Source organism: Cariama cristata, unplaced genomic scaffold (assembly GCF_000690535.1).
Source record: "Cariama cristata isolate BGI_N322 unplaced genomic scaffold, ASM69053v1 scaffold9151, whole genome shotgun sequence".
Classification (NCBI taxonomy): Eukaryota; Metazoa; Chordata; class Aves; order Cariamiformes; family Cariamidae; genus Cariama; species Cariama cristata.
This window is the reverse complement of record NW_009598667.1, coordinates 19,893-37,856: the sequence shown is the minus strand read 5'-3', so window position 1 is coordinate 37,856 and position 17,964 is coordinate 19,893. Positions and strand designations below refer to the sequence as shown.

Sequence of the window (17,964 nt, the reverse complement as noted above, 5' to 3'; positions counted from 1 at the left end):
CAGGCAAGTTAAGGTAAGGCACCCTCCTTGCATAACATCTATGAACAGTTCCCCCAAACACACTTCAGAATTACCTTCTGTTCTTTTGGGGGTTTTCACAATCCTTTTATTTTCACACTTTAAAGAATAACGAACATTATTTCCATAGAAGTAAAACTCAAACCCCATTTTCGACTGGGGGGACTGAAGCGTGGACTCCATGTCAGTTAAAGGTACTGTTTTGAACAGCAGCTAATGATCTATGTAAGTAAAGAGAACCTCCACCCTCACAATGGGGGGGGGGAATGACCTCTCCTTTCTCTCTAAAACAGACAATAAGATGCACAGCTATCCTTGAAAGAGATATATACATATATGTGTATTATATATTCAACACAGAAAATACAGCTAAGATGGATTTATTGGGGAGGGAGTATTTATTTCTCTTCAAGACATCTTTTCAGGAGATATTGGAGATATTACTATCAGATATGAAAAGGTTCTTTTCATAAAACTACCGAGAAGTGGACACTGCTACACTAAGCTTCCCACTACAATGAAACCAATTTTCAATACAACAATATAGGCATATAAATACAGACAAAGAGAAGACCTAGCCTGCGAAAAAAAGCCAAAGTAAGTGTTTATTGCACTGACTTGTTTTTCCTGATGAGATCTTACGGTTGGACTTGATGATCTTTGAGGTCTCTTCCAACCATAATGATTCTATGAATAATGAGTCTATCTGAAAAATATATTCTAGTTTCTCTATCCCATCCTCCTAATCCTCTTATTAGCAGACATTCTCTCCACAGCTATTTCATTACGCTTCATTTCTGAAATCCACACGTCAGTAGCGTTCAGTGCATTTTAGCAGCAAGGCTACACATAACAGTACATCTTTTTAACCCACTTCGGAAAAATCTTTAGAAAATGTACACAAACACATGTTGAAAGTAGTCTTCAGCAAGACAGTCATCTGTCTATACACCCTACATGTAAGAAATATTTTAACATTTTCAAATTTAGGATAGTATTATGCATTTCCAATCACTTCAATATTCAGCTTTCCCAAGTACTATTTCTTACCTTCTTGCACAAAGTCTAATCTGATCTACGAACTTATTTCTCCTTCTGAATTCCTAACCACATGCCATCAATACAGTTATAAATTAAAAAACACTACTAAAATTATTTGAAGTAAAAACAAAGTAACTTCTGACCTACTCTTGATAGTACAGCATGGGTATGTTTGCAATCAAGACTTGTTTTTCATATGCCTAAAGCTTTTTATTCTATCTCAGAAACAAAATAATCAAAAACCAGGACAGCAGTGACCACTGTTATAGGGAAGATAATTTGATTTTACACAGTGCCCTTTATTGTCCAGCTGCCCCTAAGCACTTTACAAAACAGTAAGCCTCCTAGATGTACCACCATATAGGCAAATACAGCAGCTGGTCTGCACCCTACAAGAGCTCACCTCTAACCAGGCTAATCTCATACTGAGAGGCTGCACATGAACCCAAGACACTAGGGAAACATTTACTCTATTTAAAAAAAAAAAAAAAGACCATTATATGCACCTACTTAGAATTCTAAAGTACAAAATAAGTATGGGAAATCCATACTGCAAATGTATGTTGGATGTAACATAACTCTTGACTAAAAAAAAAAAAAATAGTCTTGAATATCTGAGGTTTATGTTGCATTTTTCATACCACACCTAAACTCTTGTGTACAAAACAATGCAAAACTCTATGCAAACAGGAGAACTCAATCTACTCCTAAGTGCCGAGGCTCAAACAGAGATCTCCGAAGTGCCTGGTGCTTATACACTAGACAATATTATAGAGCAAAGTCTCTAAACCAGGAAAATAATCTCCTAAAATCAAAGAAACATTCCCAAAGGCAAAAGCTTTCTTACTAATAATTTACTCTTTGTAAGGAAAAGTTAGTCCGCTATAGCAAGCCACAGCCTAACTTTTTCAGTTCTTTATCTTCCATTTCCATCATGTGTCAGTAATACTAACCTTTTGTTTCAGTCAGCATACAAAGCAGACAATGCTCACCTTTGGTCTCAGTAACAAGCTGGATAAAGCTGTCTGTCTATATTAATCATTTCCTCTCTTTCTACTTAACAGCTGGCTTTTTTTGCTTTTGTTTTTAATGAACACCGTGGGTACAGACAGGCCAGATATAATCCTGCAGTAGAAAAAATGGCAGATATTTTTACCATAAAGCACAAAGCTCAGTTCTATACATTTTGACTAATCTTGTCTCACTGAATGAGGAACTATCAAAAGTCTTCAGGCATACACAATTCTAAAAATGGAAGCTTTCCATAAGGAAAGTCCTTCCTGTGTGATGAAACACACAAGTTATCAAAACAGGACATAGTACAGAAAGGACACGTGCATCCTTACTTCAATTGTTATGGCATTAGCCCTTCCTAGTTGAATTACTCTTTGGAGTAAAGTTGTATTTGTTAAAGCAAGTATGCTCTGCTCATAACTCTATGAAGCATGCAGAGACAACTGGGCACACAAGTGAATACAACTCGGGAAACAGCACATGCTCGCATGTTAAAGAACCTGGTAAACTGCTAAGCCCATTACATAAAGATTATTGTCTACTTGAAATGGATTATAGTCAGGGTGGCCAGACAAGCCCTAAGGTGTAAATTAACTCAGTTTTCCATGCACCTGATGGTTGGATTATTCCAAAATCTGGAGAACAAGGTTGAAGACACCTTATCTCCCATCTCATCTGATACTGCACTTCATGAGTGGGTAAGAACAATTCTGGAGTTCTGAGATGCAGAAACAACAAGCAAATCAACCCTCCTCTTCCCTCTGCTCCACCCTGCACAAAGACAGACAGAGAAAGGAAACATTCATTTTATAATGGCAGTGTTTATTTACACGAGAGAAAGTTTACACAAGCTGAAAAGTTGTTTCAACAGGAACCCAACAATTAATGCTTTCGCCTGTCTTCAAAACAGGGACGACTTCAAGATTTGATGATGCAGCTTCAGAACACTTTGATGATCACTTGGGAAAGAAGTGCCAGGAATCAACTAGAACAAAAAAAAATACACATCAAGAATGACACTAGTTGTACACACCTAGCCATACACAAACACTTGAAAAAGCAACATTCTGCCCTTTCAGTTATCTCCCCTCCCGTAACAGCACTTCTGGGTGAGCTCTATCCCCAGCCTGTGCAAAGCATGGCCTCAAAATATCATCTGTTCACTTTAACAGTTCAGCTGAAACAACCCTGCAACAACTTACAACACTGATGTAACCATCCCTGGAAAACATCAAAGATCGGGCAGATTATGTTCAGTTGTCTGTCAGAGGTCTGAGATGTAATACTTCAGTAAATAAATGCTATTTATTGGCATGCCATATAAAGGCAAATGGAATGCAACTTGCTTTCCCATGACATGGACTACACAGATGTTACTTTCCAAACAATCTGGAACTCGACTCATGACTAAATTTCTCTTAGTGTTTCCATAATTCCGTCCATCTCAAAAATCACGTATGTTTTCTCTATAGTTCCTGCCAGTAGAAAAAACTCTCTTCTTCAAAGTAGTTAGCAAAAATGAAAATGTAGGATGCATTCTTATTTTTTGAAGAAAAATACATGTTCTGTTAACAGGAAAAACAGTCATAACAGTGAAAAGAGAGAATTTTGTCTTTAGAACTTACACTTGAAAAGTAAGTACGGTCATGTCAATTTTAGAAAAAGGAGCTGTTACCTTGATTAGTTAGGTAAGGTACTGTGAGGAATGACAAAAACTAAGGCAAAGCAACCTTTCTCTTTTAAAAAGGGTAAATGCCATGCATTTGCCTTCCATGATCAGTGACAGAAAAATTCAGTCTTATCTTTTAATGTGGACTACACTTTCACTCATATTCAAAAGTAATCTTCTCCCACAACCATCCCTGAATTTCTGTTCACGTTCTATTTAACTTATTCATGTTTTGTTTAACAGGCAACAGGCATTACAGTCTGACAAGATATAACTATTATCATTCTCATATGCACAAAACCACCTTTTTTCAACAAGACAGTTTTTATGTCAATTTTTAAAGCAAACAATCAGAGAAATCATATGGCATTTGGTGGGAAAAAGGTACCTTCTGGGGAAACAGAATCTCCATTCACACACACTGGTGCCTAAAAAAAAAAAATCAACACCAAAACCAACATATCAATATTTAGTTAAAGTTTCAGAGGTACCACCCAAACTCTAAGCTATTTTACTGCTGAAGTCAAGAGATTATTAATAACACAGAGCTTTCTGTTGCCCCCACAGGATGATATTCTACCTTACAGACTTCCCTCTGCAACTACTGTGCAAATTTCTTTGTTGTTCATAAATGCCAAAACAAACAGACTAACAATGAGTGATAGATTAACACCTTACCTAATGTAAAGGGGATTTTCCTACTGTATCGTCTTTGAGGATAACAGGATTTGCTGTTTACATCTTAAAGAGTAAAAATGCCTTTCCAATTACATTACAAGTTTCAGTATAAAGTACGCATGTGAATATATATACACACGCACACAATTTACATTACATATAGGCAAGTATTTTTCAGTCAATGTGCAATTATACTGTCTTACAATTACATTTTGACAGTAGGATTCAGTTCTGTGGAAAGTGACAAATTTAAAATGTAGATCTGACATTTCAAAGCTGGATACACCACTATTCAATCGCAGTGTTACGCAGGATGTCTTGTCCTGTAACTTAAAGGACAAAATTAAAGCCAGTTTTTACACCAGCCGGAAGCAACCTGCCTCACAATGAGGATGCTAGTTACTTGCATAGCAACAATCCTCCACTGCCCTTCCGACAAGTTTTCAACGGACATAACTGACAGGAAAGAAGTAGAGAGTATCTCATCACAAGGAAACCTGCAACACTCACCCGCATGCCCAAATCAAGTGCAAAAACCGGGTGGATGTCGGCCTTTGCCGTGACACAAGCCCACCCCAACCACGCTTACTCAAGTGGGTAACCTCAGGACTAATCACTTAGGTGAACCACGCAAAAAAGAAACAGCCTCAAAGGCAGAGTTTACAGCTGTTTGAAGCTTCAGGAGAACAAAGCTGCATGGTGACCACCCATGTCTTCCACATCGGCAGGGGGAACTTCCCGCCGCTACTTAATGGCATGTGAAGGCGTTAATGAGAACTTGGCCGTATCCTGCAGGCAGGCAGCCTGACCCAGAAGCCGCACAGCCAGGCTTCGCAGAGCGCAGCACTCGGACTGAGCTGCACCGGGGTGAAATTCCCTCATGAGCCTGCCTGCGTCTGAGCAGGCACTGGGCTCAGTCCACTGAGGAGCAGGTCAAAGCTTGTGAGGAGGGAAGGGAAAAAATAGTGTTCTTTTTCCCGCTTTACTCAGGATAATTACCTGCATGAGGGGTTATTTGACTGGTCTGAAAGGAGGGGCCAGCATGACAAATGTGATGCCAGGTCTTCCACGCCTTATCACCAGACCATCCCCTCTCCAGCAAAAGCAAAGCTTTAGCTCTTGAGTCAGGCAGAACCAGTGGTCACCATGTATCAGTAGGTGCCGGCCACTTCTGGGATAACTGCTCAGAAAGTTTGAGATAAGGACTCAGCACCCTCCCACCAGGAAGGTATCAAAACCTCATCCCACTGAACCAGGAGTCTCTTCACTACACAACCCTTTCATCTGGAACACCATTTAAAAAACAAATAAATAACTAAAATTATTTTTAAAAAACCCAAACCCCAGACTAAAAACTCCACCAATCTTTTGGTTCACAACTGGCCACTGAACAGAAAATTCTGCCTCAAAGTCCCAACTGGAAATGTCCTCACAGAAAACAAGCAGGGAGAAAGGCAGTTATTCCTGCTTAGATCTGAATTATTTGAAACGCATTAGTAAATATACAGATTCAAATTTTGTTGAAGATTTTTTTAAGATTATCAGGAAAAGCCAAATATTTTCCCCCGTAAGACTGTTCTGCATTTTATCAAAAGAGATGTATCTAGCAAGGCTTTCCTAGTTCACTTTCCAGCATCATAAGGGAAAAATTATGTGATAAGTCTGAGAAATACTGCTCTACTAACTATATATAGTCAGTCTTGGAGATTTTCCAAGTTGCAAAGTCCTCAGCAGCTTCTTCACAGAGCAAGTGTGCGACCAGTTCTCAGGATTAATGTTAAACAAAGGTTTGGCTGTCCTGGTCAGTTTTACAGATGGCAACACTTAAAAGTCTGAAATAAACAGTACATCTTAGCACTAACACATTCAGCTACAAAGCTCTATTCCTCCTGGGTTTAGTCTTCAACATACACTAACACTGGAGCTAAGAAAGAGATGAAATAATTAACTGTAAAATAATGAAAGGTCAAATAATAGCACAGTAAATCCTACTGAAATCAACTGGACTATCCTGGGAACCACCCTATCAAAATCAATACAAAATTCCCATTAGTGCACAATTTGGTAAGGAATTGTTTGTATTCCATTTGTTTTTTATTTATAGTTCTCTCACCATAAAAATTGTTTCATAACAATACTGAGTGTTGCCTTTTTTGGGTTTTGGTGAGGTTTTTCTTGTTTTTTGTTGGTTTTTTTGTTTGGTTTTGGTTTTTTGAGAACTCAGTATACCTGATTTAAGGCAATTATCACCCATTCAAAAATTCTGTAATTGGAGTCAGACCGAGGAAACAGAATTGTAAGGAACCAGTTCTCACTGCACAAGTAGCCCAGAAATTTTGCAGTAGCTGAAATGTTTCTCACTGTACACACATACAAAATCTCTACCTCAGCTTTCATTCTGCTCTTTTTACCCAGAAGTTAATAGATGGACATAAATTAGAAGAAAACGTATTTCCTTTTAGTTTAAAAACAAACAAACAAACAAAAAACCCAGACAGACAGACACAGGCAGCTTTCATTTAAAATTACCACAGCCATTAAAATTCTGCAGCCACCACTCACGTACTTTCACTTCAGTTTGAAAGAGCCGAATGCCTGACAACCAAAGTGTGCAGTGTAGTCTACTAGACTAAAAGATACTTCCTTAAAATGTGCAAGTCAACCTCCCTGCTTATATTTAGAGTTTGACTGTCCACCATTCATATTTCAAGAGCATTTTACATTTTTAGGTATCTTACATTGGAAATTGCATGCAGCATGAACAGTATTTAAAAGCATATTGCCTCTTTTCCCTGCCTGAAAAGTACGAAGAGACAGTACCCTATAAAGACAGAATTAAAATACTCAGACTGAACTGAAATGGAATGATGGAAAGGAGTATGTGATGACAACTTCACAAAAACAGTATCATTTAAAGAAAACAATGTGAGGCACAAAAAAGCCAGGAAGTGATAATATTTTTAAGAAGGCAAGTGCTCACAATAAAAAACATTAAAGTTTGATACAAAGGTACCTATTTTACAAACTGGGTTTACTAACCTCCTCCCCAAAAACAGGAAAAAATTTTGATTTAAGAGACAACATAACACATACTGCTGATTTAAACAGACAAATATTTACCCTTCATGCTTCAAAGTACAAACAGCACAGAATGTAAAAGGAAATAGTCCTTCGCAGGTTTGTCACTATCCAAATATGTCTGAACTTGAAATTTTAGTTCCATTTAAGCACTCACTAAAAGTTACTGTAAATTTGAAAGTATAGAGGAGGTAAATATTTGCTTATAGCTATGACTGACGCATCTAAAAACATATTTGAACTCCAAAATGAGTTTTTCTTTCATTTAAAACTTACAGTCCCATTAATCAACATTTACAAGTGCAACCATAAACGTACATTTAAAGGAGTGCTGAAAGCAAGAGATCTGAATAGGAAAAATAGTTAGGTTTGATGCTTCTTTATGACTTAAACCAACTTTTCTTTGCAACTGACAGTCTTATTTGCTTGTAACAAAACACCACCTAGGACATCACATTCTTACTAGAAATGCTGTTGGAATGTTAACTGTACAGACAGTGGATGGCATCTCCTTTGACATCTGAACTTGTGTAATTAGTGGGATTACTGGGGCAAAACATGGCTGCCCAGGCAGCCATCCGCATGTGCCAAACACCTGCCATGCTCATGTGGTCATGAGCACAGGCTCAATAATGGCATAAGTTTCAAAAACAAAACAAAACAAAGAAAGTAATACTTGGGGGCACTTTTCGCCATGTAATTTCTGGTAAATTTGCTTAATTTCTGACATCCAAACTAGCATATTTTAAAATGGAAGAAACTTTCTTCCACTAGCATTCGCACATGAAAGCATCAAACCTGCAGGACCTTTTTCTTTTCTGAACAGGAAACCTGTATGTTTTAATTTTATGTTAATTTTCAGAATATGACTGGCATTCTTTAAGAAACGTTCAAAAAAAAGCATCCCCCTCTCTTACAGCAATGCATTTAATTATGCAAGTAGACAAACAAAGGATCCCTTTAGTGATTAGGGACTACAGTCAGCTAGTCAATGAGTTCTAACACTGGGTGGTAACTCATGGCAACAGGGGAGACAGAGAAGACAGCAGGCTAGATACAAATAGCAGTCCATCTTGCTATTCAGGATCAGAAGAAATAGCACTGGAGAGGGAGAAAAACAAAACAAAACAAAAAAACCCCACCAGAACAGTAATGAACCTGCCAGAAAGCACAATTGGACCACTGCAATGAAAGGTTTATATTATAATGCTTACATTTCCCCCACAACCTTTGTGCTCTTCTCCTTTTACTTTATGTCTTAAATTTTTGTTGAAGGGCCATTTCAGTTTAGCTACTTTATTTCAGTTTTGGAGCTCTGAATCTTCTTTTCCTACTAATCACTTTCAAAGAAAGGGTGGAGAAAAAAAGTAAATATTATCCTTACCGACTGCACAATTGATCGGGCATCCTCCTCACTGCAACAAAATGGGCTGCCACTCACCAGAACATTTGTGCTGAAAAATAAAATTAAAAACTTGTTTTATCAATCAGTGGAAAAGAGACGCACACAATTAAGCACCTATGGAAAAAACCACCCTCACCTATACAGCTCAGAAATGTGTATCTGCAAGAAATGAGGAAGTCAAAAACATGTAGTAATGCTGGAAGGGAACGGGGGTGTGCTGGGGTGTTCTTTGTTTCTTCAGGTTTCAGGGGGTTTTTAGGCTATATGTTCTATATTTATGCAAGCAGTGCTCACACTCAGTGCTTCTGGCAGCTAACTTGGGTACAGTTCAGAGTACCACAGTTAAGAAACTAAATCCCCCCAAAAAGTCAGCAGAGATACAGTGGCCCTTCCGGTGGGAGCTGAAGAACACCTAGATGGCTAGCACAGATGGCGTGAATATCCCCATCTCTTGTGCCTTGAAGGATGGCCAGATTCTGTGGCAGGCCACCCTTGGTTCGCAGTAACCGGCCTGCAGTATCTAACAAGAAGGAAAAAACAGGTCAAAATTCTGTTCTTACATAAAGCAGCAGATACCTGTACTGCTTCCAGAGAGCAGACAAACTCTGGGACCAAATACTTTGCAGAAACATTTCCCTATGAATATATATGCTTTCACACCAAAAGTGAGTTTGGTCGTGAGTTTTTAAGGTCTTACACAGTAAACGGCAAGAAGTTCAATTCCTCAAAGCAAGACTGCAATTTTATTTATTTTTCAATTTTGTCAACATGAAGCTCACAAAGTGCCTCTTGAAATGATCAAGACAAAAATTTGAATATTATCCTACAGTCTTCTTGCCATGCTAAAGCAGAATTACCAACTTCTCCAACTGCTAAGGTGTTCAAACAGCTCCAAGAAACACAGAGAAAAATCGTATTTTTCCAGTAAAGTAGAAGACGACAGTGACTATCCGAGCACAGCTTCCCCCATAGCGTTTGCCCTCTGGTTTAGCTAATGGCAATCTACAGCACTTGGAAAGCACCAAAGATACCTGCCTGCTCTTCAGGGCCTCTGGTGCCAGAACTGCCAATGGAAACTAGTCCAGAGAGCTTAATAAAGTCCATTTTAATTTAGATCAGGCCAAAGGCTAGTAATGAACAATCATCTGGTTCTCTCACTCCAGAGAACAACCAAAAAATACAAAATGCTAAGCCACAAAAGAATTTTGCAAGACGGCAATGCAACACTGAAAGATGGAATAAATAGTGACAAGAAGATTTGCACAGGATACCAAGATTCTCCCAAAATGATGCTGAAAAACACTCTGGGGCCATTTCTCGGAAGTTGAAGTAATCTATGTCACTTTTATGAAACCATTATATTTTTGGAACCACTTACCAGTAAATCATCAACATACAATGTGCAATTAGTCAATCATAGTCTATTATCAATTAATTATCAGGCAAAACCATGAGTATTCCTGTCATCTCAAAGTAAAAAAAAAAATAAAATCTAAGCAGTTCATGCAAAGCTGCCACATGTTGAATACCACCAGCACAATACAAAGAAGAAAAGACGTGACTGGATACTTACCACTTAATAGTACCTCCATCAGCTTTTTTATGAAGCAAAGCTTTCCAGTATTCATGGGTGGATTTAATAATTTCAACAGCAAAATCCTAGTTTACATCAAGGAAAAGTTTTATAAATTAAAATGTTATTAAACAGAAAAAAGCCATAGAACTAGTTTATTAAAACATACTGTTTCATGTGTCTCCTTCAAGGCCTCATTAAATTTCTGGAAAATATAACACCCTTTTTTATGCAAAGAAACAAACTTCACTACCTGTCAAATACACTCGTAACACATTCAGCACTTTCCATCAGTCCAGCCAGAAAACACAAAGGCTGCACGAAAAAAACAAAAACAGCACTAGATGCTAAGCAGACACCTACAGCTGTAAAAAACTGTACCAGGTCCTAAATGCGACAAGGTGTGTGAGCTACGACTCCGCTGTTACACGTGCACATCTGGGTCAGAGTTAAGGTTTCCCCGCTAGTGGCAAAATTTGTATTTACTTCATTAATTGCCCAATCGTATACTTAAGCATTTGCAACAGCATAACATGTCAGATGTCAGCTGCTTAACAGTTTGTTTTTGTTTAAAACAAAAGTAATATTGGGGTTGGGGATGAAAAAGCTTCAAAAAAATAAAATAAGTCCTCAGTGTCCAGATGATGATATCTGGACTGGCTTGCAAAAAGCTCCCAACAGAACATTCCCATTTCCTAACAAGGAGTGACTTGGCAAAATGCCACTGGAACATTGTGAACTTCACCAGAGCTGCTGGAGCACAGCCACAGCCACCTCGCCACATCCTGGGTCTCTAGAAATCCTTGAGAACTACTCCAGTGCTCCAAACCAGCTATCCCGCGGCATTTAGTGCCTCAAGCCTGAGCTCCAGCAGCCTGACAGGCATACACCGTTCAACTGTCGCTACAGAGCAACGCTCTGCTTTACAGAGCACGAAAATCTCTAAGAGCAGCTCCTGGGAGAACAGGGAAGAGATCTGGTCATCAAGCCTTACAACCCTACATTTGATTGATTTAAAAGACAGTTTTAGTGCAGAGGGGAGTCAGGGCATCTCTTTAACCAGACAAAACACGTACAGTTGCCTGTGCTGGTTAGAAGGCATTTTGTAACTTTGATGGCACACCGCAAGGCTGAACTAGCTGACACACGGACATCATTCATTAGGAACCCGTGATTCTTTGCCAAAAACAGTCTACAGAAAGTGTGCGATACACGACTTGCAAAGCACTTTTACTCAAATCACACTCAATTTCCTCTGGAAAAATCCAGGTTACTTTCCTCAGCAAGGTCTATTCCCAGGTCCACACTCCTTTCAAACACTGGTCATTTTTACTGTAGATAGTTTAAAATGTCATTCATTTTTTCAGCCTTCAAGTCAAAACCAGTTCAAATGTTTCTGCATAGAATTACCAAGAAAAAGTATACCTTGAGCAAATACCAAATATGAAAAAATATGTAACCCATCGTCTGTCTTAAACTGCATAACCCTAAAAAAAAAGTCAGGAAAATTTATCAATCAGGACTGAAAAAATACCTGAAAAGACAATTTGTTCTGTTCATTCCTCTGACAGGGAGAATGAAAATGCTGTGAAAAAAACCTATGAACACACAGATGCATGTGTAAGTCTCATCAGGATTAGGACTGAATGCAGATTTCCCTTAATAACCTATGCATTTTCCCTGAATAAAATGGAAGACAGCAAACATTATTTATTCCTAGCCTAATAAACTGTATTCAAAGGTCCCTTATATAAACATTCTTCCTGTTAAACCTCCTCCCTTACAATTCCAAAAATTCTAGGATGTATTAAAGAGGCCATATGACAGAAAAATGCATTTTTGACTTTGGATTATCTTCACCTTGTCTTTAAATTCTCCATTAAAAGCGAACTGATTTTCCGGTTTACCATCAGGGACTTTATATAATCGGAACCAGTCAACCGTAGCCTCAAGGTAACCTGGTTTGTGCTTCTTGACGTCATCAATATCTGTAGGTTAAAAAAAAAAAAAAAAAAAAAACAGAAAAATTACTGGTCATTTTTACTCACAGTTTTTGTAACATTCTTTTTTTTAAAGTTCCATAAAGGAACTGCAAGCAATTTGATTTCATTGAGCACTTTCAAAGTCATTGGGGAACTTCACTTTATTACATTAGCTGCCCATAGTTGGTATCTCATGATTTCACAACCACACTAAACAGGTAAACCAGTTGCCTCCTGCCCTTCGTTAATTAAGACTCAAAGGGACCATAAATAAAAGATTCACACTTGTGACGGGAGAGGAAGAAAATTCCCTATTTATAGGTTTTCATCTCAGTAGGTACCTCTTGCAACACCTAGATTATTCAGTGAGGTAATTTTTTTCCCCCGCAACTGCGGGGACTACAAGCATTTTTTGATAATGAAAGGATAGCTAGTAAAAACAATTTCAACACATGGATTTTTAAACCAGCACCTCAAAACAAAATACAGGCTTGACTTCTCAAAGTTATATTAAAGGCATCCCTTTGCTCACATTACTTCCAAATTCAGCCCATTACATACAAAACAGCTACGTGCCAGGAGCACTAAATGCTAACTCCACTAATAACCCCGTGATATCTGCATACTTACAGCGATAAGCCAATTCTACCTTTACCTCTATAATCCTACTGTGCAAAGATGGAACGGGACACAAAGAGGAACGCATGCCATTTGCAGGACACCCTTGGGAGGCAGAGATGAACATTGCCACAGTGGGAACAGAGAGATTAAACAGTCACACAATAATTCTGCTCGAGGGCTATACTGCTATAGCAAAGACACAGTTCATGATCTCAAACGTTTACTTCTGCTGTGCGTATCAAATTTTACTGGTTGTCCTGTGAGACTACCATCGCTCGTGTCATTTGCAATGAGGTGGTCCTATCAGCCCCTTGGCAAATTAACTCTCTGGCAATATGTTTACATGGAAAAGCCTTCAATACAATTTTAATTGATTTTGATATAATAAAGGATTTTGTTCTTTCCAGAAGCCAAGCACTTTTTATAGCTGGTGTAATCCTTCTCTTTCCAGCTATTTCCCTCCTACAGTCACTTCTGATAGAAATAGGAGCTGACTTTTTATTGCTGTACTTTGCATGCAGTTTTCCAGCTATTTCATAACCTCACTCTGCCCAGGCCACCATCCATGGTGTCACTCTCCTTCTCCAGTGTTTTGCAAGTCACTTGCTCATTTCTCCCTTCCTAATTCCCCTCTTGCTCTCTCTCAATACTGCTTGGCTACTTCATTCTCTTCTCCCATAGGTATGCCTCACTTACATCTCCTGGTTGACAGTGATTCCTCATGGATCTCTTCTATCTATCCAGTCCTATAAAACAGATTTTCAGAGTTGCTTAGTCTGCAGAATTGACACCGAGTGACATGCTTTCCATCTTAAAGTGCCTAAATGTCTTTTTAAATTCTAGTCTGTGAACCTGAACAAAGACATTCGAGTACTTCTAAAGGAACACTAAGAGAAGGGAAAAAGTCTTGTGCTACAGACCATTCAATTCTCTGTAGACCACCAAGAGAGATGACATGCGGACTGAACTGTAAGACCAAACCTACGTGAGAAAATATGCTGAGCGTTCACAGGCATCTGATAGATGCCACTCCCAAATTCCACTGGATCACATATTACTCAAAGAATAAAACATAAAACTTTGAAGAACCCTATGTAAATTTTTGCTTCTGCACATATTTAATAGGGCTACGTGTTTATGGACTCGGAGTAAAACACATTTTGAACTTGGCTGCTGGCCATCTGCCTGTAGAAGATTAGGGAGTTTCATTGGCAGAATCCCAGAGAAAAAGCAAGGGCACATAAGGCTATGCTAGAGGCAGGTCTTCTAGCTGGAATACATGTTTAAGAGTGTAAGAGGCCTTTCTCTGGGGTCAGTGGATGAGACCAACCAAGAAGGAATTATTTAGGAAAGGGAGGGGTCTTCGTTGGAGGCAGGATGCTTCATTTGGGCACTAATAAAACTGCTGCTCCAATTCAAATCGGTTTCAGGGCTCTGGTGTATCATCCTGCTCTCTCCAAGCAAGGGAACATCCCTCCTCCCATCTTGAGCCTTTGTCGTCTTCTCCTCTTGTGAGGTTTGAACTCACAATTTCTAGTACTTATTGAGGAGACAGTATCTCCTCAAGTCTGTAAAGCAAACCAGGCTGCTGCAGCAATTTCTTTGGCTCCCAGCAGTAGACGATCTCCAGATCTCCATCTCCAGACACTACTTAAATTCAAGCATACTTTCTCAGACCGCTGCTCCTTTTTTCTGGTTCCTGTTCCAGCAAACTTCTCTCCTAACTTTGCTTCTCCATCCCTCCTACTTGGTTATTTACCTCCTATTCCCATAAAAACTGTTCATCAAAAGTGCTTTACTGTCTAACTGACACTTGGGCCCTTCCCCATCTGTTGTTCTTTATTTATAGGCTTTCTTTTATATTTCTTTAAAGGACTCAAATATTAGAATAGGTTTTGGGCCAGCCTTTCACTACCTCCTTAAGATAGGGATGACTACCTTCACGGATAGAATTCTCTCTGAATTTCACACTGTCTCTACTGGAAAATACCTTGCCTACGTAAAATGACTACGCAGCACCAGGCTACAGCATTATATGGTCCCTAAAGTACTGGCTGCTGTATATTCTGTTTTTGAAGACTTAAGAACAAGAACAGCGGTTGCTTTTATTTCCTTGGTTCCTTGCAAATTATTCTCCTTCATTCCCATGCTTCAGTTCACTGTTCTTTGTTATGAAGGACAGCTACTGGGCACAAAAAGAAGCTTAAATGGTTGAGGAAAAAAAAAAAACAACCAAAATGTCTGTATTATAATGGGAGTTGGTGGCAAACAGCAGGAAAAAGTGCAACAGTGCAACCAAATAAAATTAAAAAAAAAAAAAAAAAAAAAAAAAAAAATCAATCAATCCTGTGGCTGTAGAGTCAGCACACAGCAAAAAATATAAGGAAAACAGCAGCTCCTGCATCACTCAACAGCTACCTCTTCAGTTGATTAAAAGGCACCATAGAAAAGCTTGAAAGACAGCTTGTCCTCCACTTTGAAATCCAAACAGCATCTCTGGGATATCAGGGGGAGAAGAAGAAAAATATAAAACAGAAGAGTAAGCAAAGAAAGGTAAAAGAAAAGATCATGCTAAGCAGTACAGTGATTTACTGCACTAATATCTATGGAAGCTAGCTGCGTATTATGACAAAAAAAAAATACTTAGATCTCTTTTCCACAGTAGACACTGTTAGATACTCTTTTCTGACCCTGACTGCTTACCTTCCCTTAAAGCTACGTACTCACACTGATGTCAAAAGGAGCTGAGCAAGTACAGGAATAGCAAGCATGTACCTGCCCTAATGTGGTTTCATCTTTGTAAGCAAGCCCTGCTCAGAGGGACAGAGTAGAAAGGTCAGGCTCCTGCAGGTACGTTATCAGCACGTACTCACTGGGCTCTAGGCAGTAACTGCTTTATACTGCCTACATACAACCATAGGTCCCATTTGTCTGGTCACGAAAGTTAAGCACCAAGGGTTAAAAAGAGCTGGCTAATCACATTAAGGGTTGCAGGTCAGTCTCAAAGAAAATCTCTAGAGGCTGGCACAAACAACTGCTGCTAGCCCTCTGTCAAGGGAGTGAGCCAATGCAAACGCAGATCCCAATTCTATCTGGCTTTACAAAAGAGAGCAACAAAAGCATTTGTACAAAACTACCATTTTTAGTACAACAGATGCTGCTTCTTGCAAGCAAAGCTAAAACAACATGCTTGCAGCAAGCTTTCTAAACAAGGTCTGTGGGAAGAGAGGACATATGTTTTTAATAACGTCTTATAAACATTTACAGGAAGCAGCAGCTACATTCCATATAAAGGCATTTGGTGTGTTTTGTGAAGCATGGTGTGAGGGGGTAAGAGGGAAGCCTCAGTACAGATAATTAATTTCTTTATATTGAATGCTTACACAAATCCACAACAAAGGTTTTCAGGGCCTCTGCTGCTTCTCTGCATATAAATACACTCACATAGAAGAGTCTATAACAATATATGGTACAAAGTATGCAATATGCTTTGGTTTTGCCATTTAGGGTTTGATCACTTAACTCAAAAGCCAATCCTGAGTTGCACATTGGAAAAGAAGCACGGCAACGTAGTAGTTAACTATACCAGTGCCAGCAAATGGTAGTGCAACAAAGCCGGTAGGGATCACCAACTGCTGTTGAATATACCCAGGCATCTTTCCAGTGAGCAAGAGCACAAAAGCAGTTGCTAAGATTCCAGGCCAATAAATCACCTCCAAAACGCCATCCAGCATACACGATTTGTCCAGTTTGCTCAGAGAAGGTTAGATGACCGTTTGAGAGTCAGACTTTTCATAAGCTGCTTCAAACACACTTCCTGCTTCAACTGCCAGTGATTATCAAAACCTCTTGTCCCAACATGAAGATGCCATATACATTTAGACCAAATTACAGCACGAAAATATTGCTCATCCTTTCTGAGACCAACCTCATAAAGCACATCAGATACATATGTGAATTCCAATATACTAAAATCAATACAAATTATGAGATAAGCAGACACTGTTTCTCCTGGCTAGTATTTTACAAAAAAACAAACAAAAAGCAACAACAACAAAAAAACAAGCAGCCAGGCCTATTATATCACCAAGATTTAGTGTTTCAGTCTGCAGAGAGTAACTGCCTGAGTAGAAAGACAACACAGTGCTTTTCAGGTAGCCACAAAGACAGACCTTACTGAAATAGATAAATCTGAAGATGTCCAGTTTTAGTCTAAAAGAAACTTTCTCATACAGATACCTGCACGTGACATGCAGCTTGTATTTGGAGTGAGATCATCCCCACGCCCACCAGTATCAAGTGCTATAATTTCAAACAGATTACCTTCCAAAGTCAGTCCAAAAAGACACTAAGCCCCTGCTATTCCCACTGATGACACAGTTCTCACTTGAACAGGTGCTAAGCATTGTTTATCATTCCTGGGTATTGTCACTATAAACTAGTTTCTCATTGCTGTGTGTGAAAGAGAGTTCTAGGCAGGGTTTCCAATTTAAACTAGTATTTATCAATAAATGCCTGCAGGACACAGTACAGCAGAGTGCTATGAATAAACAATGAGAACTGCTCAGAAGTTGGGACTGCTCAGTTTTAAAGTTCTGTGAAGTCTCAGAAAAATCAATTGCACTTATGAGAACGATCACAATCCCAGAAGGAGAATATACAGAGTACCTGGGGTGTGCTTAAAGCAGCAAGAGGAGCTAACACACTGCGTAGGCTCAGGATGGGGTTTGCAAGTAATCACCACTCCGGTGTCTCGGAATTAGCTTTTCCAAATGTTCACTGGGGGTTGTGCACATACTGAGCTGAAAGCAAATGTGATGATTCTCAGCCCAATTCGAAATGTTTAACAAATGATACACAAATGACTGGACAGACTTAGAAGGCA

The 17,964-nt window shown here is 39.0% G+C and overlaps 1 protein-coding gene across 1 annotated transcript in view; it reads right to left on the bottom strand.

Annotated features, from left to right (window-relative positions):
* Nucleotides 1-2,874: 2,874 nt before the first annotated feature.
* Nucleotides 2,875-17,964, bottom strand: part of LOC104168705 (inorganic pyrophosphatase-like) — a 34,970-nt gene continuing 19,880 nt past the window's right edge. The window contains exons 8-12 of the mRNA XM_009709380.1: nt 12,337-12,464; nt 10,477-10,562; nt 8,883-8,952; nt 4,131-4,170; nt 2,875-3,058 (exon numbers count right to left, since the gene is read on the bottom strand). Coding sequence (XP_009707682.1) covers nt 3,030-3,058; nt 4,131-4,170; nt 8,883-8,952; nt 10,477-10,562; nt 12,337-12,464 — 353 coding nt within the window. The 3' untranslated portion in view covers nt 2,875-3,029. The remainder of the gene's footprint in view (nt 3,059-4,130; nt 4,171-8,882; nt 8,953-10,476; nt 10,563-12,336; nt 12,465-17,964) is intronic.